General features: G+C 40.9%; 1 protein-coding gene across 3 annotated transcripts; it reads right to left on the minus strand.

Annotated features, from left to right (window-relative positions):
- Nucleotides 1–1,669: 1,669 nt before the first annotated feature.
- zmp:0000000896 (caspase recruitment domain-containing protein 10) lies at nt 1,670–26,245 on the minus strand. 3 transcript variants are annotated; one of them, XM_049562054.1, is made up of 24 exons: nt 25,955–26,245; nt 20,639–20,881; nt 18,093–18,230; nt 15,615–15,801; nt 15,095–15,233; nt 13,319–13,534; nt 13,026–13,145; nt 12,780–12,905; nt 10,758–10,937; nt 10,576–10,665; nt 10,179–10,215; nt 10,037–10,074; nt 9,863–9,951; nt 9,713–9,759; nt 7,631–7,751; nt 7,297–7,474; nt 6,943–7,066; nt 6,560–6,800; nt 5,700–5,775; nt 5,492–5,594; nt 5,221–5,379; nt 4,988–5,100; nt 4,670–4,789; nt 1,670–3,163 (listed from the first exon to the last, which is right to left on the minus strand). In XM_049562054.1, exons 1-24 carry the CDS (start codon nt 25,959–25,961, stop codon nt 2,960–2,962), a joined length of 3,096 nt encoding a protein of 1,031 aa, XP_049418011.1. In that variant the 5' UTR covers nt 25,962–26,245; the 3' UTR covers nt 1,670–2,959. The 3 variants fall into 3 exon arrangements, with proteins under 3 accessions (XP_049418011.1, XP_049418012.1, XP_049418010.1); XM_049562055.1 differs by having other exon boundaries at nt 5,709–5,775; nt 25,955–26,244; XM_049562053.1 differs by having other exon boundaries at nt 1,670–3,167; nt 4,674–4,789; nt 25,955–26,244.
- Nucleotides 26,246–26,544: the final 299 nt, after the last annotated feature.

Here is a 26,544-nt window from a genome sequence, read left to right on the forward strand (position 1 = left end):
AAACATGACGTCATACACGCGGGGGCGCAAATAAGTAAACAAATGATCACATACACCACCAATGTCACTCATTCATTTAATCTTAAAGATATATAATCTGTTACTGTGCTGACACAAGTTGTTAGTTTCTTTATTTTATTGGGTTCATTCTCAATTCTATATATTTATTTATTATATTGTATAATGTAGTGTTGGGTATTTCTTGTCTTTTTTTTTTTTTTTTTTTTTTTTTTTAGAAATATCTATGTTAAGTATTTATCATATCGAATTTTTGTACATTGATTATCCCCTTTCCATCTTGTCTTGTTTAAATTTTACTCAATGTTGAACTCTCACGCTCTTTAGATCAACAAAAAAAGGTAACAGGTTTTTAGAATATTACAAAAAAAAAAAATCAATGAAACCGCCCTGATGTGAAATAAAATGTTTGTGTTTTTGTTTGTTTGTTCTGTTGTTGTTGCCTGTTCTAACTTTATTTATTATAAGAATTCTAAACGTATGTGTATTGATATTATGTTTTTAAATACAAACTCAAGACATGCCTTTTAGCCTGGCTTTTAATTCAACTTGTGTATTGTGTATTTATCTTTTTATTTTCTTGCTGGCATATTCTTCTATTTTTTATTTTTTTATTTAAACTTATTTACTTACTTATTTATTCATGATATAAAATTGTTTTCTACTTCTATATTTTATCCTGCCTCTGGTGTTTCCTCACTCATGATAGCGTTGTAATCAGTTCCTCAGTTACTCTTAGCCATTACAGTCTTTACTTCATGTGTACAGTGCTGCATTCTGTTTGTATGAAAAGTGCGATCTGCTCTTGTAGAATGGCACTTATCTTTCATTGCAACTCATGTTTTCAGCTTTCATGTATTGTTGTGTTGTGGTGTTATATTTGACGTCACATATCTTCTGTTACTGATGTATTTGATAGTAGTGGCCTTTTATTAAACTATGAGACCTTTCAGTTCATAGGGACTTGTGTTGGGAGCCAGAGGGTTGCCAGTTCAAGTCCCTGTCTGCACCAAATATGGATTCTGGACTGGTAGCTGAAGAGGTGCTGAAGTGCCCCTGAGCAAGGCACCAACCCCCCCAACACTTTCTATGCATTCCATTTCTATGCTCTGAGGCATTACCTGTCTGTAACTGATTGCTTCCCTGAGCTGCAATTTTAATGCTGCATATTGATCACTCTTTTTACATGTTTTAGCTGGTCTTTTAATATCTGAAAAATTATAGTAACTACACAATGTATTCATTTCGATTTTTTGTACTGTGATGTGAGCAGTTAAACATAAATTTTCTCCCCAAACCAGGTTTTTAAGAGTTTTTAAAGACTTCATTCAGTGAATTATTACAAGATTTGATTGATCAAGATGCTGAATTTTCTTCCTCTTCCTGTGAACAGGAATGATGTCAACACTTCCAGGCAGATTGGGTAATTTGCCCTCGAGAAACAAAGCATTTTTGTCACATGTACTTGTTATAGTGGGAATTAATAAAAAATATACAGTGGGTCTGCCGAATAAATTTAAAATTACTGTCTTGTTTTCCATCACTTTGTCTATATTACATTTGTGCTTCAGATTACTTCGATAGTTTCCTCATTGATGTCTAAATGTAAACTGATGTAGTATTTCAATACATAAAATTATCAACAATTAGATCAAGTCTGTTGTATACATTTATTTTTTAAACAGGTTATGAAAGTAAAGAAATTGCAGTAAAAAACAAGATCATTTTGTCATAGTGGTGACAGCTTCTGTTGTATGGAGGACAAAAAATTACTTCAGTATCAATCAGTAAATAAATGTAGCAAATATAGAGATAAATAAATAAATACATACAAGATAGAAGAAATTAATGCCAGAATAAACACGGAAATAATAAATAAATGCATAAATAAATAAACACAGAGGTTAGGACCTCCTACCTTAGTAACATACAAGTAAAGAATTATATAAATGAAAAATGTAGCTGTAAAAAAAATGTAGAAATAATTTGTCCTGTTTAATCATCAACTATTCTTTTTTTCAGTGTCTATTTATTTATTCCTGTATTTATTCATACATCTATTTATTCATTTTTTTGTAGGCCTATTTATTTCTTTATCCCTGTATTTTTATAAATGTATTTATCTCCATATTCACTTATTTATTCCTGCATCTATTTGTGTATTTATTGATACTTAAATCATATTTTGTCCTCCATGCTGTTGTCCAGTGTAGTGTAAATACAAACGCAGCACTTGCTGACTTTCAGTCATACACAGCTCACCTCAAATAATATCTAATAATGTAGTTTGTGTCTGAAAAAAAGCTGTGTTCATTTAACTACAGTTACATCAGTTTGATACTTTAGGTATGATGTGTATTTGGTTTACATCTTAAAGATTATGTCAGCCCACAAAGGACGCAGTCTTTACAGCAAATACAAACTGCGGATGAACAGATTTGTGCCCTCTGCTACAACTTGCTTACAACATCCTGTGATCCCCTTCACCTGTACCTTTAATCTCTGTGTTCTCACAACCATGACCATTGACCCAGATGCCTTAAACATGTGTGATCCCTTGACAGATATCTTTAAAGTACAGTTATATGATAAAAAGTAGTACAAGAATATAAATCTTGTTGATAAAACAGCTAACTAAATGCAACTCTGTGCTGACATACACTGACCTTTCTCGTGTGGGTCACATCTGCTTTAGTTTTAAAATGCTTTCACTCTTCTCTCATTGTCGCCAGTCCAGCTTGGCTATAGATGAGAGTTATGAAATTCCTCTTTTCATGCACATACACAGAGAGATTACACATAAATCTAAGTTTGATCCCAGTCCTCTCACTTAGAACAGTAGGATGATCTAACCTTAAATATTAATCCTTTGTAGATCTTTATTCAAACACAGCAGAATATAGTTTGCATTGTGAACGTACACACTCTGTATATAGCTCTTCTACTGCAGCCTGTCCAGTTCGATCCATGCTACCGCCCTCTGCTGGCTGTGGATGGTGCTGCTTATGGCTGCCAGCAGCTCATCAGTGCAGCTCCAGGTGCTGGGCTCCAGGGTGTAGTAGAGCAGGGGCAGAGTCTCCAGCTGCAGCTCCTCGGCCTGGCACACCTCCTCCATCACGCTGTCCTCTCCACACCGTGGAAAAAACTTCCTGTTTCAGGTATTTGAGGGTCATACGCAGCAAATTAGAGGTAAAAGTGCAGTAAAATGCTTATTTGGCATACAGTGTGAGTGGTGTTAAGTGTATGGTGAAGCTGAATGAAGTACCATCAGACACCTAAATTTAATGCTTTTTAAGACCTTCACAAGATAATTTTAGATAAAATTTAAGACTGATATTTGGACAAATCATCTGTATCTTACTCAAGCATTGCAGGTATTCTCCTGAGACCTGAACTTTTGTTTGTTTCGCATTTTTCATTTCTCCTAGCTATCTGGGATCAGTAAGACCTGATGAGTATAAAAAAACTAAACACTGTCAAAGATAACGTCCCAGCGTCCTTCAACAAGCTGATGAAAAATGTGTTGTGTCTTCAAATGAATATTTCCTAATGAATAACGTCTTGTCTTGTTCCTGCTGCTAAAACTGGTCAAACTTGTTTCCATATCAAACAACAAACATTATTAACCATAAATAAACAAGTTTCAACCATAAAATGTGATCAGGTTTTGGACCTTGTCCACTTTTGTGTTTGGGTCGGCTGCAGACTGACTTGGCAGAGATGGCTGCCATCTTGGTTTTTTTTGGATTAGTGTATTGTGCTCTTACTGCCACTAGATGGCACAAAAAGTGTCCAGGAACGAGGACAACAGGTCTGCGTTCAGCAGAATGAAGCATAAGGTCAAGTAAACCCAAAATGTGATGTTCTTGTATGAAAGCACAGGGTCTCAGGCAGTTAAACTGTTTTTAGATGTCCTTTTATATCGTCCTGACACCCTGCGTCCTCATATGAGGGCACCTTACACTTTATTCTGCTTAACTTGGACCTGTTCTGTCCTCGTTCGTGGACGCTTTTATGCTCAGTCTGCAGCTGATCACGTCACAAAGTGCACAAGGTACAAAACCTGATCAAATCATATGGTTGAAACTTGTTTATACGTGCTACATAATGTCCGTAGTTTGATATGGCAAATTACAAGGCTTTTCGATATGTTGCATTATTTGCAATTTTGTTTTTGCACATCCATGTCCGGGCATTGAAATGAACAGTTTTGAACAGTTTTCGACTTGAACAGTGACCTCTAACCCGCACAGCTACAACATATTAAACAATTGTTGCATTGTTTGTAACAGTGTTCAGGTATTGAAATAAACACTTATGTAATTTATTACATGCTTGTGACTATTAAAAATAAACCCATCCTCCCCATAGGAGGACATGGGTTTTGTTTTGTTTTGTTTTTTTTTTTTACAAAAAACTACTTCCTGTTCAAAGACGATGCTTAGTTTTTTATACTTACCAGGTTCTACTGATCCCAAATAGCTCAGAGAAATTAAAAATGAACACCAAACAAAAGCTGGAGGTTAAAACAAAAATTAAGTGATGCAACAATTTTCATTTTAAAGTGTCTGTGAGAGATCCTATTAATTGAAATCTTAGAGAGTTTTCCTCCTTGCTACGGAGTTTATTTTGGCACTAAACGAACACACACTTGCCTCAGCTTCTTGTGCTTTTTGTTCTTTGGGCGGATATAGATGACGATAGGGTAAATCCCCTGTCTCAGTAAGCCCTCTACACTGTGCAGCCCCAGCTCCAGCAGACAATGTTTGTCCTGAGACAGACACAAAGAGTGAGATTTGGATAATGTGTGACAATGTGCATTCATTATTATCACAATATTCTTTTTCCATAACATGAATAGGTGATACAGGTAATAATTCACCAACAAACATCCTCTCACTTTTCCTTGAAGGAGACGTTGGATGCTTTTGCCTTGAGATGATTTAATTCATGATGTGTTTTGCCTCACCTGGCTGATGACATCCTGTATTGACTGCAGCCGTATCCCCAGAGCCTGCTCTGGACTGCAGGAATCCAACAGGAACACTCTCTTGTCTCGTCTCTCCGAGGCCTGGATTGGCTCTGCAAGCCACAGGAAACAAAGAGAAGAGGTGTGTCATGATGACGGTAAAATAAATCATTAAAGTCTTTGTTCACTGAGTTCATCAGTGTCTGGGGCATCGTGTGTGAATAAGTGTGTACCTGCTGGGCAGGTGTCAAACTTCAAACCGGACTCTGCTGGCTGCAGCAGCCTCTCTATGAGACCCCGGGAGAGAAGAGAGGGGGCGAAGATGACCGGCCGCTTAGTCTGAACCTGCACCGGCTGCACTAAACTGTACGGGATCAGGTGCTCCTCATGACCTAAGGGGACACATGAATGTCACTTCAATACAAAGTGCACTCGTGACTGTCAAAGATAACTAAAACATGATTTATGTGTTGCACTCTGGGAGCACTATAACGGGAATCTTACGTTTGCTGAGTGTGTAAAGGACCTGATGTGTGGAACCAATCCCACGGCAGCTGGGGTCCACTGCTTTGACCAGTCGCACACGTCCGGACGCTTTCTTCAAGAACTTCATGTAGGAAAATGGAGAAAAATAAACATCTTACATTCGTTGTGTCACAAGTTCTGTTGTAGTTTTAAGCACAAACTGAGCCTGCCGTTCATTTTAACATACCAGACTCACCTTCTTCTTGAAGTCCTTTTGCTCCAGGGCCATTTTTCGTAGCCTTACAAGCAGCATCTGCTGTGCCCTGAGATGGAAAATATTTATTTGTTATTTACACTCCTAATTCTGCATTATTAAGGTGAGACACTACAAGTCAGCCCTGGTCAGTTTTCAAATTTTAGGCTTAAAATTTCAGAAAACTTGTCACACACAAAAAAAACTTCATGTCAATAATCAGATGGGGTTTCATGATAATATCAGTTACAGTTTTTACCCTGTTGTGTATTTTTTTAATCTTAAAATGTATGAAATTATACAAAACATATATCTTTAAAGGCTGTTTTCTCAAAATGAGTTTTCCTCTCGTACTCTGAGCAAGAAACCCCCACGACAGTAACGCTTACATACACCAAACATTTCTTTTTTTTTTTTTTAATCAGTTTTTTTATTTCTTATTTTTTGTCCTTGTATTTTTCATAGCCGGATTTGTAAAACATTTTAAATAATCCCAAAAACATGGCAACATTTTTATTTATTTATTCAATTTTTATGGCTGTTGACGGTATTTTCTGATGGTATGATAAAATGAAATGTATAAAACCCTCTCCTTGTGCTTAGATAATGACTTATTTGCATATTTAGCCATTACACTTTTGGAAAATTGTAACACAAAAAATTAATTACTTAAATTAAGTAATCAACTCGAGAAGTTTTATGGTGATATCTATTAGTTAAAAATGTTACCCTAGTCATCTGTGGTGTCTCCACTAACTGACCCCCCTTTACCATATGACAAAATCCCTGATAGACAGAATCAGAATGTGACCCTAAAATAATATAGCAGTAAAGTCGAGGTGTGACGGGCGTACCTGTTGTAGTTGGGCATGGTTCCTCTCTGCTGGGGCTTGGCTGTGAGTGGATCCACCAGGGAACAGTGCCAGTGGTATTTTCCATTGTACCGTGTGTCTGTCACATTTACAATGTCGTCACAAGACACAGCCAGAGACGGCGGGTCACCGTGAGGCTCCATGTTGAGGTTGACGCGCACGTAGAAGGAGTCAGCACCCATGAAAGAAGGCGAGGAGAGCTGGGAGCACAGCTTGGCGTATGCTGAGGACAGGGAGCAGAGGAGAGGACGGCTTAGTCTCACCGCTCTGAGATATGAATATAACTTTATGTGCATCATGGGGAGATTTTTCAAGAATACATTGTTTTGTATTAATGTTTTAGAACAGTGAGAGAACAGCCTCACCCTCTGGGTTGCTCCGGTGTTTGAGTGCGGAAGGCTCGGCCCACCACTGCAGAGAAAAGTGGGCCACCTCAGCAGTACACTGGCCCAGCAGCACACTGCCCCCTCCGAACAGAACGCCCTCCAGCTGAGCAACATAAAGAGAGGAGGGCATGTTATGTTCCTGCCTTATGATCTTAATCATTTTCACTTTTTTGTAATGGAGATTCAAAATTCACACATCTGTAGGCAGAACTGTGATGTGCGCTAGTCCAAAAATCACATCTGTTAGCATTAGCTGAAGCACTCATTCTCTCTATGACTCATGTACGTACACAGAATTCTCACACATGATTTATTCACCACACTGACACACACCTCCAACAGCTCGCTGCCCTCCTTCAGTCCACACTGTTCAGCTGGAGAACCGGCTCTCACATGGCTGACAAAGATCCCTGTTTGATTTCCTCCGACTATCGTGATGTCGTCAGCCAGACTGGCTCTCCCGTGCTTTGGTGAGATGGGCGGACTTGAGGACGGGGAGCGGGAGGGTATCCTGAGAGAGGGCAGGAATAGTTAAGGATGTAGGACATGTACATACAAAGGGCAAACTATCTATGAAAGTTAGATGTTGCTGTGAGCAGTGTATCAGTGACATGGTTAGCTATCACAAATGACAGTATTTTTTAGAGGTTTTCGTTGATGCTCGTACCTGGGAACTCGAGGCCTGGGCTGGTGTGAGGAGACTGCGGGCAGGTTGACCAGGTCAGGAGGGAAGAGATGAGAGTGTAAAGAGTTCCAGGAATCCCACAAAGAAAGTTCACTCTGCTCACCTGAAAACACAAGAGAGCCTCATAACTTAAGCTCACCATACACTTCATTTAAAGGGAAGCACACCCAGAGCGGGAGCCAGGACCTTCTCTGGTTTGTTTTATTGTACGCTGATGCCAAATGAAATCACAGGCAGTCATTAAAGCTGCAGTTGGTAACTTTTATAAAGCGAACTATTTGCTGAAAGTGTCACTATATCCACACAGCAGTCCTTTGTTTGACCGTATCTTACATGGCTGCTGGGTCACAAACTCTCTCATTTTACAGCCAAACAGTACACTAAAATATGTTTCTGAAAACATTTGAGGTGAAAAAAGGCAATGCAGTAACAGAATCTTGATTCACATTTCATCAGTGCTGCCTAGTTTGACAGTTTAGCCCAACACATTCTCACTCCAACCTTGTCACATATCGACGTTTGGTCATGGACCTTTCATGTTGAAGTACGACATGAAAGGTACCCTGGGTGTGTTGGCTGTTGACGTTCTGGGACACCGTGTCAAGTTCGGCCTGTTATATGCATTGTCTTCTTTCAAAATACACACAGAAAATTTAACGTTAACATACAGTCTCTTTCAAAATAAACGCACTTCGTTTGTACAACAATGCAAATTGACACGTGGTTAGGTCGAGGCAGCAGGCGTTTCCCCTTGGTGCCTCAGAGCACCGTTAAACAGCGACCGGCCACATATCAGGACCGCTTTTTCGTTAGTGTCTGATGCCACAAGTCACTGCCCAAGTGCTGGATTTCGACGACTACAGAGTGAGACCGGGTTGTTTAGCTCCGTTTCCAAACACTTTCAGTATGGTACCTTTGGAACCAAAAGTAACCCTTCAGACATGGTCGTAGACCCTAGTGTTTCCATTGCAAACAGTGCTCTTAAATGTGGGCGGGGTTGTTGTCACTCACTGCTCCGTCCAGCACTCACTGTATTTCCTCCTTTATCAGTCTGCACCTCGTTTATCGTCCACAGAACGAGACTGCACGCCCACATTTTCAGAACAAAGCAGATCAGGCTGCAGTGAGAGTCTCTCTCCATGGGATATTTAAAAATAGCAGCTTTGTGCATTTAGTCCTTCTCAGGCAAGCTCAGGGGTTTAGTGTTGCTGTAGCTCACAGGAACAACACGCTGTAACGCCTTTTATTCCGAGTGAGGCTTGGGATATATGCAGCTCACATAACGCTTGAAGATCCACTCATTACTAAAAGTGTATAAAAACTAAACTAATGGTCAAAGTTGTCACAGTGAAATTTAAGGTGTGTTGATGGATTCACACAGTCCCCTCATGCATTAAGTAACATTACAAGTTAACATTCCACCTTAAAAGTTGCCGGCAGTCGGCCCAGTGAATGAAGTTATTTTTTTCTCAGTCTACAGCTGCTGTGAGAGGCAGCAAAACATCCTTTCATTTTATAGTTGCAGTTTACTAATGAGCCTCAAAACCAGACACAACTCAGCCCTGAGCAGAGTGACCGTCCTCTACTGACCAATCAGACTGCAGTGTTCACAGCTCCACCTTTTAGTACCAGATCTGTGTGCTAGGTACCCCAACAGAGGGGGGACCAAACATGGGGACGGTACAGAACAGTTCCATTGGTACCATCCACAACTTTTCACAGTGGAGATGGAAGAAAGCGTACCATTTGAGCAGTGCCTGACATGACTGACAGCTGCCTTACAGACTCCTCAGCTCTGATTGGTTGTTTTCAGTGTGTTGCAGTAGATTCTAGCAAATGCCAATAGAGACTAGGAGGAGGATGTATTTATAGGATGATATTTTGTGGATGTAGTGACAGTTTCAGCAAATATGACAAAGTTATTTTCATTAAAAGCTAACAACTGCAGCTTTAAGATGTTAATTTCATTTTTTTGTACACGACTCAACTACCAGTAGTGAATTATCTTGACTTGGGCAGGCCCTTATTTTGTTTGCAAATAAGAATGTGAAGACCCAAATATACCTGTAATGTTATCGTTCTCATCACTGCCCCAGGATTCCAAGTCAAACCTGTTCAAAGCATAAAAGAGGGATGTAAATAAGAATGAAATAAAGGTGAAGAAACTAGAACAGGCTGAAGACGTGTGTTGACATGTGGGGCTGATGAACTCACTCTGTGTTGCACCGTCGGTTGATGGAGTTCATACACGGAGGAAAGGGGAATGTGGAGAGACGATTTATTTCTTTTTCATTGTCTTCTGTCTGTTGGTAGAGAGGTAAATAAAAACACTGACTCTGACTCTTTTATTCTTTCTGCCATTTGTTCTGTCAGTCCTGTGATACTCACTGACAATAGGAGATTCTCCTCTGAGTTGGAGTGGGAATCTGTGAAGACGCAAAAAGAATATTTGAATGAATAAAGTATATCTGCGGCATAAGAAGTAAATAAGGTACTCAAGTATGAGTATTCTGTGCCGAACTTAACTTACCCCCTGAGTTTTCATTGGCTGGGCCACTAGAGGGCGTCTGTGGCACAGAGAAGATGAGTAAATGCAGTGTGACCTAGTGAGAGGTATTGTGCATGTACTAACACGCTAAGAGTTGCATAAGAATCTACTACAATGTCTCAGGCTTGAATCAATAATAAGATCCTAGCCTAGCTGTAGAAATGTTCTTAGCGGTCCAAAAGCTACATCCCTTGCATACCATAATAACTACATGAGAAAACATGTCCGTAACAGTTGTTTCCCATGGAAATGATCCCTTACAGTGCAGAAAGCAGTTATTACATTACCTAAACAACACCCTCTTTTACTAATTGTGATTTAAATCATGACTGGGGTGGTGGTGATATGTGAAATAATGGCTGTGGTAGCCAGCTCTGACCTTTCGTAGCAGCGGGCGGGTGCCATTGGCCAGGCCGAGGGAACAGCAGGGGCCGTAGCACTGGTCCTCGCTGCACAGGGACAGGTGGGACTGGGGAGCAGACGCAGGGATTCATATAAACCGTTCTGTGGTTGCAGAGGGAAAGACAGCGCTGTACTGATAACTTGCTTGTGTTAACTCACACAGTGTGGACAGGGGCTGTTCTGCTCGATTTGCTCCCGGCTCCTCTCCCTTTCTCTCTCCAGCTCCCTCTCCTGCTGCTCCAGGTTGGCCTGCAGCTCCGCGATGCGCTTACGCAGACGGTTCTTATCCAGCAGGCAGTCGGTGTACTCCAGCTGCAGGCTGTCTCGACTGCGCAGAGCCTGGTGAGAAGATGGAGACAGACGGAGAGGAGAAGTTTGCTTGGTGTAGAAACTGTTAGTCAGGGATGCTAATATGGGGGGGATTAAACTGCAACGAAACTAACTACACGTGTGCTTTGCATGGGTGGATTATGAGACAGTGGGCCCCTCGGCAAAAGGCCCCACCACCTTTAATATGCAGAAGCAAGACACACAGATTTGTTGGTTTTACGTCATCCTTTTGTGGTTCTGTCTCTCTGTGCTCATTTTGTATTTCTTTGTGGTTGCTTTGTGTCTCTTTGTGGACATTTTGAGTCCCTTTCTAGTCTGTACGGGATAATTTGAGTGCCTGTTTAGTAATCCACCCATCCATGGCGCCTTGATGCACTCTTTGTGTTGATTGGAGACTGTGTTGGGCCTAAAGGTGTACAGAGACGTCATTACTCAGCTCTGTATTTGGATATAAGACCAGAAGTGGGCATGGTTTATACAGAGAGTTGCAATAAATAAGAATACAACGACTGTATTTTCTAACCTATTATTCATTGGCAATGCAATTGTTGTGGCTTCAAAGCATCAAATTGATTTAATAATGACATATAATTAATGCCTTTGAAATAAATATGTAAAAATATGAAATAAATTTATAAATAAATGTAAATATAAATATAGATGAGTCAATAAAAAATAGGTTTATTGGAAAAAATTTTTTTTCGAGGGACTACTTTATTGTATTTCAGGGGACTTTTATTTCCAATTGCCACATTTATTTCCTGGCTCCTTTTATTTCCTTTTTTTTTTTTTTTTGAAAAATAATCCTGAAGTTTTTGGTAGGGTGTGAGTGGACGATAAATCCAAAGTCTATGAAACCCTTGGCTGATACCTACAGCATACATCTTACATGGATACAAGGTAAAATATGTTTTTCTTAAATGGAGGAATTTAAACCTACAGGTTACCAGTTTCATTTTGATGTGCAGTTTGCAGGATCTGTGTCAGGAAGGACCCAAATGCAGAGCAGCAGGCAGGTTTGAGGTTAAACAAAAAATGAACTTTAATTAAAGTGATGGAAAAACATCCAGAACAGGCAGGTAACAGAAAGTCAAAATGACAGAGGAATTAAAACTAACAGAAAACCAACCGGGACAGTACGATGAACTCAGGTAATGATTCCAAACAGAACACAAGACATCAGGCAGGAACTGGAGCAAGGATTGAACGCAGACGAACTGATAAGGAACAGACAGGTATATATACACAGAAAACTAATCACAAGAATGAGTAGGTGGACACAGGCAAAAGCACGGAAATGGGGATTGGCTAACAACAAGGGTGTGGAGGGGAACACTAGGGTGGAGCAAACAAGACTAATACAGAACAGGAGTGAAGGGAAGACTCTGGGAACAGGGAACGACTAACGAGGCAGGTGTGACAAAAAAAAAATAGGCGGGAAAACACACAAAGACAGGAAGTAAAACTAGACATGACACATGAGGAGAGACTGTACAAAATAAAACAGGAAGCTGATTACACATGAACGAATAACATGAAACAACGAAGAACACAAACAGAAAACTCCAAAGGATAACAGAATATAAACAAAAACCCAGGATCATGACAATCTGAAAGAAATCCAGCTGCCACACCAGGCTTTGTCTCGCTGCTCCTGCACGTGATGCCTCCTCCTCCTCTTGATGGAGGCGATCAGAATACAACAAACACTTTTTTAAATGATTTAGGAAATTAATCAACTGTGAAACTAAAGTCCTATTTTGGGTAAAATATCAGTTTCCATTAGCATTATTTGTGCCTTGCCAAATAACGTAATTGGATTCACCTAGTTGGGCCTCTGCTCACACTGACCTGGTCTCGCTCCTTTTCCAGTTCCATGATCTGGTTGAAATAGGACACACTCCTCTTCTGCTCAGTCTCCCAGTCCAGCTGGAGAGTTCTCACCTTCAGCTGCAGCTGCTCGCACTGCGACTCCAGCTGCAAATACAGTTCACCATCACAACCTCCATCCCAATAAAAAACACTGGCTTTGGCTGTAAATCAAACCATTTAAACAACAGGTTAGAAATGTAAAGCTTATTGGTGACAGCTGTTCACCTTCTCCCAGTGCTCCTCTGTGCTCTGTAGCTCCCCCTGTAGTCTGGTAATGATATCACAGAGTTCCTGCCTCTGCTCTGCGGCCTCCCTGCGGTCCTGCTGCAGGATATCCAACAGAGCCTGAGGGTAAACAACAGAAACCACGTTTCAAGAGCATAAAACACTGCACCTTTAGAGACGTCATCATTGTTCTGAGGGACAAACCATGAGGAAAAGACTGATGGCCGATTCAGACACAAAATGAGTGAACTTGTGCTTCTCAGTGATAAACATTGTAGATGATAAAAACATACTATGGCTCCAGAGGCAGGACCTGAGCCCCTCATCTGAGCTGTTGTATTCTCAGCTTTCTGAATATCAATGCGGTGCAGCGGCTTTTCCGGTAAAGGAGGTGGAGAACCATGTACGCCATTGGAGAGCAAACTGTTGCATTTTGCTGGCGTTGAATTCCCCTGTGTAACGACTTCTTTGTTCTCCGCCTCTGCCAACCTGGACTTCAGCTCCTCTACCTGTATGGAGAAAAAGCAAGGCGACATAATATTTTAACATGTAGCCTTTTAATTTTCCACCCTAGGTATTTATTATGCTGTTGTTAAGCATGTTTAAAGGGACATCCATCCATCCATCCATTTTCATCTGCTTATCCAAAGCAGGGTCGTGGGGGCAGCATCTGACGCTCCATTCTACCCTAACTCATGATCAAGACCTCCTTTGCTTGGGGCAGTAACTCTCTCCCAACCCGGAGGGGGCAAACCACCAGTTTCCGGCAGAGAACCACGGCCTCAGATTTGGAGGTGCTGACTCATCCCAACCGCTTCACACTCAGCTGCAAACCGCCCCAGTGCATGCTGGAAGTCACGGCGTCATGAAGCCAACAGAACCACATCATCTGCAAAAAGCAGAGATGCAATTCTGAGGTCACCAAACTGGACCCCTTCCTCCACCCAGCTGCGCCTCGAGATCCTGTCCACGAATATCACAAACAGGATCGGTGACAAGGGGCAAACCTGGTGGAGGCCAACACCCACTGAGAACGTGTTTGACTTTACGCTGAGTATGCGGATGCAGCTCTCACTTTGGGCCGGATGGTTCGTAGCAGCGACGGTACCACATTTAAAGGGACAGTAAAGACATGTACTTCTGATTTTGGGTTGAACTGTCCCTTCAGGATGCAATTATATTGGCTCATACACTATAGCAAACGTTAAGCTGTCAGTGCAGGACTATTCCAAAAGACGTGGTACAAACACATGTCTCCTTTCCAACCCTCTATCCCAGGAGTCAGGAAGATAAGGGTAAATAAAAGGGAAACCAATGTGTTTATTATACCCACTACATTCCTATATTTGCAGGCCAACTGTACAAAACAAGGCCATAGTGAACATAATGCAGTATCACCATCGCTTAAGGGAAAAATAGCCACAAATATTTCCGGGTATTCACAGCAAAGTGATTGACACCTCAGCGGTATGGTGGACAAGTTGTGACAGCACACAAGCTAAGTAAGGGGCAGGCTGATAATATCTACAGTTGTTTTGAATTGCTCACTTCAGCTCTTCAGTTTCAGCTGCGTGCCAGCTTCAGCACTTTAACTTTGACTGCCTTGGGTGCTATTTTCTGCTGCCTTATCGTGCCATCAAAGAAAACATGTATTATTTTCATACCCATCTCCAAAAACTTATTATTATTAATAGACATGGTTTTGCAACAAAGGGAACTTCCTGGGCCACACAATACACCTTAAACAGCACCTTCAAGTTTAGAGAAACAGGGGAAAACAAGTAGCTGTAATGAGAGGAACACTATTATCAGCAAATTCACCTTTTCTGCAGCAGGTATACAGCTGTTTTTAGAGTCAGGACAGGCTGAGGAATGTGGTGGTAGAGAGGGAATGACTCATCCTCTAAAGGGGCCTTTTCCCAGTGAAGGACTTGTTGTGTTAGACCAGTGAGCTCAGTGATTTTAAAACATGGCTGTGGTGAACGAAACCTGTCTAAGGTGAATTAAGTTCAAGCATGATATAAAAACATGATGGAATTTTTTACATGTGCTGCTCCCAGCCGACCCACCTGCCTCAGCAGCTCTCTCTCACGGGTGGAGGCCATGCCCTGTTCCTCCAGGGCCCGGGAGTACTTCACAGCCTGCTCCAGGTGCCTGTCCTTCAGCTTTCCCAGCTCTCGACTGGCAGACTCCCAATCCTGACGCAGCCTTGAGATCACAGATTCATCAGTTAGGACTTGGCGTTACTATCCCTGGAGTTTCAGCACGCTTCGTGCCAGAGCATAGATGCCACCCCCTGACACATCATCAGTTGTGCACCTTAACATCATACTTAACTTCTCTGACTTGCAGGAGATCTTTGCCCAAAGAAAGTGAAGAGCTGAAAATATTAAATCTCAAAGACCAGCTGATAAGCCCTCTATAGACACAAAGCGACCTCTCACTGCCCTCCTGATACCATCAACGAGAGTCGTCTCATCTCTTATCATGAATTAGTGAATATCATTCTGGGACAAGAGTTTCATCGCCTGATAACAGCAGGATGCAAACGAGGAAAAAGAAAGAAGGAATTACAAAAGTGAGACGAACCTCTCAAGCTGCAGTTTGTCCTGACGTAAATCCTGAGCTTTACGTTCGGCGCGGCTGCGTTCCTCCTCAGCCATGCGGCAGCGCTGAGACAGGCGCCGCTCACACATGCGGCTGTTTCGAAGCTGCTCCCTCAGTTTACGCACCTCCAGGAGCAGAAACTGGGTCAGACCCTCTGGACCTTCTTCATCTGGGGAGTAAAGACAGGTGGAGGTTATAGATGCTTAATGTACTGCATGGAGACAGTAAGAGGGGCTTGTTTTGCTCTGAAATCTTGTGTATACTTTGTGAAATCTACCAAGAGACCTTTTGTCATAGCATATTCCTTCAAGTTCCCAGACTGGCTCTACCATTGTTGTTGAAAGCCTTTCACTATATTCTGTTTGTTTAACGTGCCCTTCATCCTTTCAATACTCTCGAGCATCGTAGTAACAAAGAACAGTGCGCTCAGCTTTGCGGACAGAACTTAGATAACATTGAACACTGAGTTTCTGGCTCTAAAAGTGAGTTGTTAACCACTTTTTAAGTGCTTGTATCTGTTTGCTGGCCACGAAACAATCAAATCTAAACCTCAGTGAGCTCTTTTCAGTGTAAATATCTCAGCTCTTTGTGTGTTTGCTATGTGCCAGCAGCAAACATTACTACACAACCTCCTGCACCAACAGGAACGGGGCTGAGGCCTTTTTCGAAAGTCTGAAGTTCTTAACTTTGTGTTTTAAACATAAGTATTCACAAATTCAATTAAGTGTCTAAAAAATGAAACCGCTGATAAGTTATAGTTTGTTTTATATAGTCTGTTTCCAAGAGAAACCCATGCAAATTCTCACACCACAGCAAGATATCTCCTTCACTTCTCTTTGTATCCCTGTTAGCACATATTATCAAGAACTCCAAAGAATCCCTGCCAAAAATTTTAGGTTATTTACTCAAAAGCACATTAAAACTATGCAACTGTACTTCCAGTGGGCCAACAGTTTAACAGGCTTTATTCCCAGGACATTTTCACATGCCATGTAAGTATTTTGTTGATTTGCTTTTTTAAGCCTGAAGTCAGTTTAAAGGAAAACTTATGTGTTTTTGAAGCTGGACCCCTTTTCCCCATGTTTTTATGGCTAACTGAATAATGGAGACAACAATTTTTGAAACTGGTCCAGTATTGAGAAAGACTGCTGCAGCTGCAGTGGCAAAACAGGCTATAGAGAGCTGAAACGTTCTCCCTTACCTTTCACTAATCTGCTCTGTTTATTAGTGTGTGTAACCAAGTTTCACTCAAGGAGAAGTCTTGTTCTAAAATCTTGCAGACTTTTCCACATTGTCGAAATCAGCTTAATATTCAGCCATGCCACACTTAAAACCTTTTAGATAACACTAAGCTATGCTTGTCCTTGTTGTTTTCTTGCAACAAGTCTCCTCTCACAATATTTCAAGAGTGAGACGTCTCCTTGAGCGAGACTTGGCCTCGGTAACAAACAGACCAGCAAAGTAGGGGTGGGCGATATGACTCTAAAATATGACGAGATGAAAAATTAGTAAAAAATTATTATTAATTCAAGAATGCAGAATTGCAACAAATATTCTTTTACAGTTTATTTTCAAATATTCAGTAAAAACTAAACTAAAATGATCTCTCATTTCTTTAGTTTATGAATAACAGCAGTAACTCAGAGTGAGATTCAGATTCTGTTACAATACAAATACAACAAAACAAAATCTACCACAAATTACACATTTAAACAGCTCCCAAATACAAAAAATATCCCCTGGGATCTATATATATATAAATCAACAGGTGATTTCCTTCTTTTAGTAAAATCCTAAATGACTGAGTTGTTGTTTTTTTTCCACCTGGACCTTTATGCTCTGCCACTGCTGCAGAGCTGCTGCCTGCTATGTGCGCACGGTGAGAGAGGAGAGGGAGAGACGCTGTGCTGCTGCCAGAGGAGCCGCTGAATGAGTTCACTCTGAGCGGTAAGTCACTAAAAGAGTCTGAGAAGTCCGGGGCTGTTCATAAAACATTCAGGACGCCACAGTTTATTCCACACTACTGAAGCTGCTCCTCTTTTTGGAACCACCATGGAGTCTGTAATAAATTTGCTTTCAGCCATGCTTGTTGTTGCCCTGGGTAACAGTATGATGTCAAAATGTCAACAAGTTGAAATAATGCAAATGGCATGAATTTTATATATCAAAAAATTATACTGGTATTGTGGTATTATCGTGAATAAGATAATACGGCACACCCCTACAGTAAGTCTGCTCTTATAGCAGACGTACACTGACGGTGCACAATTGCCGTTGGGGATTATATTGCAGCTGATTTCGCCACTGTGGCGACGGCGGTCTCTCTCAATCCTGACCGATTTTGAAAGTTTTTTTCTCCATTAGTCCCTTAGATGTAAAAACATGGGAAAATAGGGTCCAGGTTGAAAAATAAAGAAGTTTACGTTTAAAGACCGAGTCAAACTAGATAGCCCTGCTTACCCAGTATGAGGGAGCACCGCTGTGTGGGCTTCTCTCCGGTCAACTGTGTGTACTGGTCTGGGTGGTAAAACTCCAGTGACTCCATGAAGGCTTGAAGCCCTCGCGGCCCCTGACCACGTAGAATGTCCAGCAGACGACCTGTTCAATGAAAACGGGTTAAAGAAAGTGTATGAAATCAAACTAATGTAAACTTGTGTCAGCATTTTGGTGCAGTAAACCATCAAAGCTGAAACTGTCTAACCACAAAAATCCTCCCTCTTTGATGTGAGTGTCATTTACACCGTAGTTACACAAGTATGTCAAACGTGAGCATGATGAATGAGCAGCTCTAGCATGAGCTAACTCACTGGCAACGAAACAGCAGTGATACGAGCACTGAGCACAGGTGTTTGTCTTCATCCCGTCTTTACTTGCAACATCCCCCCTTCATCTTTTATCTTCTTTCACTCCCCATACACTCCCCTTTACTTAGCCACGTCTTTCATGTTACTCTCCCCTCAGTTCTTGCCTGTTTCTCTCACTGCAACATTTATCTTCATCCACCTGCTCTTCTCTGACAACATGCTGCACAATCACACACTGAATGTTTCTTCTTCGGGAGTTTTACGGCACTGCTCCCCATTTTCAAAGCATCTCATACAACTGTAGATCAGTTTCTTGTCATCCAGGCAGCCATTTGTATCAGTGTATCTCTGTAAAGCCCATATTGCATGTTGTCCCACTGTCTGTCTTCCCTTGTTTTCAAACATTTTATCTCATTAAGTGTGTCATGCAAGAAATCCACCTTATTCTTCATCATGATAGTGCCCACGTTTGTTCATTTTTTGTCTTCTCAATTTGATATTCTAGTGTCGATATTTTGTGTGGCAATATTGTACCAATACAAGAAAGCCAAGTATCGATTCTTTTATTAATACCAGTCCATACCCATTGGTAGCTTTGTCACCTTCTACCTATGCCAATCCTCAATGCCTATGTGCAGTTTCACATAGATTGACCACGTCAGTGAGTAGAAAAACGTGGGACAGACAGAATGACTGACTGACAGAATGACACACTGAGAGTTTCCGTGATTATGTACAGCATACCATACCATGACTTAGTCATACCAAAAATTAGAAAACACCAACATTGGTCCACAGGGGGAGCCACAGCGATCGGTCGCATTTTAGCCATTTTGAAGCATTTTTCTGTTGTTATAGCGCCACCCAGTTGCCAATTAGAGTTAAATTTCTCCAGTCACCTTGAGGCGTCCTGTTCTACATATCTACCAAGTTTAGTAAAAATCCATATGGCGGTTAGGCCTAGATAAGAAATGAGCTCTCTAGCGCCCCCATTTTGTTTGATGGGGTCAATAATGGAGGGGTCCCCTCAGATTATGTGTGGTCATATGCCTACAAAGTTGCATGGTGATGGGTGAAACCCTTGAGATGTTATACACCTTTATGTGATGAGCCACGCCCTCCGCAATATTCATTGCCTTATAGAAGCTCAGTTTTAGGAAGTTTTCCAACTTTTGCCAAGAGGGAACTTTAGATATTGGTCCCTAGATTATGTTCACCCAGTTTCATGCAGATCGCTCAAACTTCCTAGGAAGAGATCGAAATCTATATAAGCGGAAGTTATGGGTTCTTGAGGCAAATGTGTTCCTCATGAGGAGAGGCATCTCTGTGCAAAGTTTCATGTCTCTACGACATACGGGGCATGAGATATGCCCATTCAAAGTTTGCCATTTCAATCGGTTGCTATAGCGCCTCCCTTTGGCCAATTGATGTAATATTGCTTCATGCACATCCTCCCATGACCCTCTACCACTGTGCCAAATTTCACATGGATTGACCAAGTCAGTGAGGAGGAAAACATGGAACAGACACACAGACAGACAGAGTTTTCGTCATTATATATTAAGATTATGACTAATGTGGCAGAGCACTACAATAACAAAATGAGCTGCTTTTTCAGCCCACTAGATACATTTTGCTGCAATAAAAATGGCTGACATTAGACAAACAGACTGAAACCTTATTAGATCAAACAAAGGACAAGGTTTTCCGTTGGGGACACAATTTGCAGTTGAAGAAAGGGATTCAAATATTGGGACATGCAATACCTAACACATGGGATGTCTTAAACGGCCATTACCAGGAAATGGCACAAAACACAAATACATTAATGTGTGGGAAATCCTGGAAGGAGCCAAATCAACGGGTAAAACTACAATAATCAACTTCCTGTTGACCTGTCCCTTTCATGTCATACCTCAGAGTATATTTCCCCCCACTGTCATGGAGTATGTATTACTAGCAAATTCCAAATCTCTTAAAGTTGATTCTCAAACTGTAGTTTTATGATCTGGAACTGTTGAAAAAAGCATATTAGTTTTGTAGCCGATGGGTAACATATGCACAACCGACTGCATGGTCTTTTATGTCATGTCAAATAAAAATGGTTAAACCTGATGGCTGCTTGGTAACAATTTACAATGAGGGACATAAGGGAACAAATACATAAATTGATGTTTTCAAACGACTTTATCCTCCTCTCACCGGCCTTGCTGATGCGCAGTGGGTACTGTGTGGAGTTGAGCACCTCGTCCTCATCCTGCTCGTCGATGACCTTGCACTGCCGCAGATAGGGGGTGATTTTGGCCGGGTTGAGGATGCGTGTGAGCTTGTGCCGTACCCCCTCCACCCGATCCCAGAGCTCCTCACAGCGCTCCTCTGACCAGGGGGGAGAAGATCGCGCCTCCTCCTGAGCGATGTCCCCGTCCTCTGCCCAAACTGTGACACCTACAAGAGACCGGACATTTACAAGCAGGTCAGGAGGTTGTAGTACAGTAAAAAGGACTGTGCACTGGCACGAGTAAGAAGAGAGAGAAAAAATGTTGCAATAGCAAAGTGACTCCGGAAATGTTTTGCTTCTTTGTTTTGCTACTTTACTTCACTGCTCAGATTTACAGATACATGTATCTGATGTCCAGAAGGAGACTAAATAGGAGGTGAATTCCACTGGAATTTGGTTTTGTCTAACAAGGCTTATCAACAGTGTTTCGCTTCAGCATGTTGCTACTATGGTCTCTAAACAATCACAACCTGTCTGCTTCTTGACGCTAAGATAAGACACCAGGAGCAAATGAGGCACTTTGTGACATCTTTTAAAAACCACTAAAGTAAAATTTGTAACATGACAATCTTTGTCCAACACTGACGGGCTATTTAATCGAAGTCATATGGTACTTAAGGATGCGTGAAGGAATGAGGTGGAGCCCCTTACTGGAAATCTTCCAAGGAATGCAGCGGGGGGATTTACTCCCTACAAAATACCATTTGCCCTTTGGAGAGCAGATATGGTGTTAAATCTCACATAACGAGGACACATTGACCAGCCGAAAGCCTATAAGTGTCTGTATGAATGAAGATGAACTTTTATTTTACACCTGGTGGGAGTTAATATGTCAGCAGCAGTTTAATTTCTGTAGAGCAAAGAGTCTGCTGTTACGAGGGTCATAAACTATAGCGGGGAGGACACTCTGTGGGTCTGTGGGTCTGTGTCTCAGAGCGCTGGAATGAAAATACTGGCATGACTCATATTGCACACCTAAAAACACACCAGGGGTCTGCAGACAAAAGCTGTCTCAGTTCCATTCACTTTACACTGTGGAGGAGACAATGAGAGAAAGTGAATAACTCTGCCACTACACTACAAAACGACTTCTCACACTGACTGCCCAAAGTGTCAGGGCCCCTCAGCCTTCACCTGCAAAATGTCACTCAAAGAGACATTTTACTGACCGAGAGGAGACTCAAAATAATAACAAAAAAGGGGAAAAACCAAACCAAACCAAACAACCAGGAAACATAAAGAAAAAACTAAAAAGAGCAAAAAACATTCCCAAAACACACAGAATTACCTTAGAGAGACACAAAATGACAAAAAAGACAAAATGACCTCAAAGAGACACAAAACAACTCCAAATAGAAACAAAATGAGCAAAAAAAGAAACAAAATCCTCAAAGACACAAAAAGCAACCGAAAGAAGACAAAATTACCTCAGAAACACAAAATGACTTCAAAGAGACAGAAAATTACTACAAAGAGAAACAAAACGTCCAAAAAAAAGATAAACTCGCCTCAAAGAAACAAAAAAACTAACCAAAAATGACACATATACACCTCAAAGAGACACAAAACATCTCCAAAAAGACCAAAATAGACACAAAGTTACCTCAAAGAGACACAAAACATCTCCAAAAAGACCAAAATAGACACAAAGTTACCTCAAAGAGACACAAAATGACTATACGACACAAAAATTGACCAAGAAAGAAAGAAAATGCCCACAGAGACACAAAACAACCAAAAGAAGACAAAATTACCTCAAAGAAACATAGAATTACCTCAAAGACACACAAAACAGCTACAAACAGAAACAAAATGACCATAAAACTCACAAAATTACCCCAAAGAGACACAAAATGACTATAAATTGACCAGAAAACAGACAAAGTGACCTCAAAGATGCACAAAGCAATCAAAGGAAGACAAAATGACCTCAAGGACACACAAAACGACTACAAAAAAAAGACCAAAATAGACACAAAATGACTCCAAAGAGACATAAAACCACAACAAAGAGCAACAAAACATCCAAAAACACATAACATTACCTAAGAGAGACACAAAACAACTGAAAAAAGACAAAATCACTACAAAGAAACACAAAATGACCTCAAGGAGACACCACTAACTACAAATTGACACAGTACAACAACAACAACAACAACAACAACAACAACAAAGGAGCAAAACCACCATGAAGTCTGTGTGCCTTGCCCCTGTGTCAGAGAGATGGTGGGGCCTTTTACCTATCTGCACCCAGGGGCCCATTGTCTCATAATGCGCCCATGTCAGTGATGCAAGAGGGGAAAACCTTTACCAGCCCTCCAGTCCGGTGAGAAACTGCTGAATAAGGCGCACTATAAAAACACAGGCCTCTCAAAGCTGTGTTGATTCTACAGGCCGAACCCAGAGCCTCACGACTGTTGGTTTAATGAACATGGTGATAATCAGCGAGAGGACCAGCTCACAGGTTTCCTTCTCAGCTCACTGAAATCCAGTCTGTGCTATGGTTTGGGGTTTCCTGGCTGCAGGTCAAGAAAGAAATGTAAAGACGTCCTTCTATTCTCTGATAACCTGTGATGGGCTTTTGTTGCACAAATTAAACTGTGGAAACAACCTACAGATTCATCAATCATGACCTGCTGTAAAGGTATTTACCCCCAGTGTTATTTACCACTGATGAGAGCGAGGCATCTGCTGCTCTGTGCAGCTGATCATGTGAGCCAACAGGCAGGTCGAGGCAGGTCTGGATGCTCTGGAATCTCGGTCATTACCCACAAACACGTCTGCCGAGACATTGTTCTCATGTGATTACCACTGAACGCCTCCTCCTCACACTCAAAGTAGTAGAAAACAAATTGGACGTACTATCCTGGATCTACCATCATCTTCTATTAGCAAAAATAACTGATACATCCCAGTTTAACCTGTAAGCTATAATTAATCTGTACTGCAAAATAAAGACTTGCTTTCCAATTATTAAAAACAAATAATGACCCAAAACTACACGAGTGTTATCAGCTGATATATTCAGATATATTCCAACAACAGGACAAATGATAAAACCGTCATCACATGGTCTGCAATTGATTTTTATGTAATTACACCCATCATCCTTGTTAAACATTTAGAAATACAATCATCTGTCATTTTTCAGTGTCAGATTTTTTTGTCTTTAAAAAATCTCTACGAGGCTGAGTCTTAAAGGGCCTGTCCCAATACCCACACTTCCCCTAGAAACACCCACTTGCACTCGGTTGTGCACATTCACGTTTAGGCTAGTGGTGTTCCAAAACAGAATTGAGGTAGTGGAAGTGGTTTCCAACACTTACAACCCACTCTAGATTCCAAGAGATCCCCGACCCACACTTTCAACGTAGTGGAAGACGAAATTTCCCAGAACACCTTGCGAAGTCAGCAACTTCGGCAAGTTTTGGAAAACAATTTGTCACTGTACTATTGGAATGTAGGCCATACAAACAACGGATGGTTGGACTAGCATAAACTTATCAGCAACTTGGTTGTACATAGCGTCAAAATATTTAAACAAATCAACTTACCCGAACAAAATCGATCAGAACTAGAGAACGCTACTACACATGATGTAAGCCTGCACGTGGCCACGCCAACTTGCATGAAGTGGTGCCCCATTTCTTAGGGAAAGATCTCTACCCTGATATTTCTCACTTCCCTCATCAAGGGTTATCTCGCAAACGAGGGGACTGAAAACCAAGTGGAAGACTCAAGGGGTAGAAATGGGACTGGGCCTTATTAATTTTGTTTTTGTAAAGTTTTTTTTTTGTAAAATATGCTGTTAGTTCTGCAAAAAAGAAGCTTTTTAAGAGACACAAAAATCGAGTGGTCAATAGCAAAATATCACTCAAAGAGACATTTACCGAGAAGAGACTAAAAATAACCAAAAAAAGGAGGAAAACCAAACAAATAAAATTGCTTGATGCAAAATGTTTAAGTAAATAATTAGAAGGAAACGTGTCGAGGCTAACATAGCTAATATAGCCCACGCTAGCTTAACAGCTAAGTAGCTTTAAAAAAAAAAAAGTTTTAACAAATAAATACATTTTTCTAAAAATATTCATGATTTGTTTAAATTAAATATATTACTCTCTTGTTGAAATTGTACTACATTTGGTAAAGAGACTTGTTTGGGACTCAAAACTCAAAGTTTAGGACTTGGGATCTGACTTGGGACTTGAGTGCAAAGTCTTGAAACTTGCTAAACAATGACTTGGCCTCACCTCTGGTAGCTCTCTTATAATTTCAGTTAGATTTTGTTCCGATTATGATGTCATGAGGTTTTTTTATATTGAAATACACCTTGCATAGTAATTACTAGCTGTTATTGTTGTTGTTGTTATTATTAATATTATTATTAGCTACACTCCCTCAGGCACAGGTATAAGCACATATCTGATTATTGCATTATAAACTAAGCAAAATTCAGTGCATAGTGTAATAATAATAATTCACTCTCCTTGTTTTCTGAAAGCATAGAAATCCTTTTTCCATGACACAAGTGGAGTCCTTAATTTAAAGCAACTGGTCTTTGCCTGTTTGGTCCAGAAGACATTTTCCAAACTGATGAAGCCGCTTGGATGTGTGACACAATTCAGGACATTATTGTCAAATAATGAAGCCTGGGCAAAATCCAGCTGCTTCAAATTAAGGACCCCACTTTTTATTACATTAATTAACCATTTTCTTCGCTTAATTTGTAATGTAATAATTCTATTTATTTAATTTATTTATTATATTATTTTCAACTTATAACACTATGCACAAATCTGTTATGTTCAAACAAACATGTATATGAGCTTTTATTAAATTTAAATTATTACATGATGAGACACTCTTTGAAGCACACGCATAAAACTGCATTTTAAATCCCCACATTTCAAACAACAGTCTACCATATAATGTCCAACCCTCAGACATGTGCAGGTCTCTCACACTGCTCCCATTGTGGGGCAGTTGCTACAGGGAAAAAGGTCTATTTAATTTTGTTGACACAAACCAAGGCCAAACCGGACCTGAGAACCTTATCACTGATAATATGCAAGCTATGACACAGCCTTGCTGCCATTTAACGCCTTATTTCAACCACTGACTGACCACCAGAGCAGCTGAGAGTCTGTCAATCATTTCCCAGAGGCGCATATCGATTATAAACATAAAGAAAAGCAGCACACAGCGCGCTAACAGCTGAAATCTGAAATGTTACTCACCGCTCATGTCTTTAACCTCCTCGACTCTGTTTTAAAGATGAGAAAATCTCAGTGTAATCAGGTCCTCCACATGTCAACCAGCTCCAGAGCCGAGTCAGGAGTGAAACTGAGCGGTGAGGTCAGAGTGTGGAGGCGCCACTTGACTGCAGGTCCTCCTTTACGCACACCTTCAGCTCCTCCACCCACGGTCAACCACAACCAGCCAATCAGCAGCCAAGAGGACCGGGGAGAAAAAGTCTCTCTGATCAGCACATCACAGCGGATTTCCTCTATCAACACTTTTTACTGGTTCGGAAAGTTTGGACAGAAAGTGATCATGTCTGTGTGGTTGACTCCTTCAACACTAGATGGCGCTTTCAACCAATGATTGTCCATTTAAAGCTGCACTATAGCTGCCTATAAACACATTAAACTTCACCAATATTACTGTTAATATATATATAATATATATATGTTATTCTCAGCACTGCTTTTTGAATTGTGAGTTTTGCCATGAGGACTTGTCACAGAAATATCTTTGAGACTTCAAGAGAGGGTGAGTCATTAACAGTGTGAGTCACTCAGTAGTCACAGGTGCTCCACTGCAGTGA

This window comes from Epinephelus fuscoguttatus, linkage group LG19, assembly GCF_011397635.1.
Source record: "Epinephelus fuscoguttatus linkage group LG19, E.fuscoguttatus.final_Chr_v1".
NCBI lineage: Eukaryota > Metazoa > Chordata > Actinopteri > Perciformes > Serranidae > Epinephelus > Epinephelus fuscoguttatus.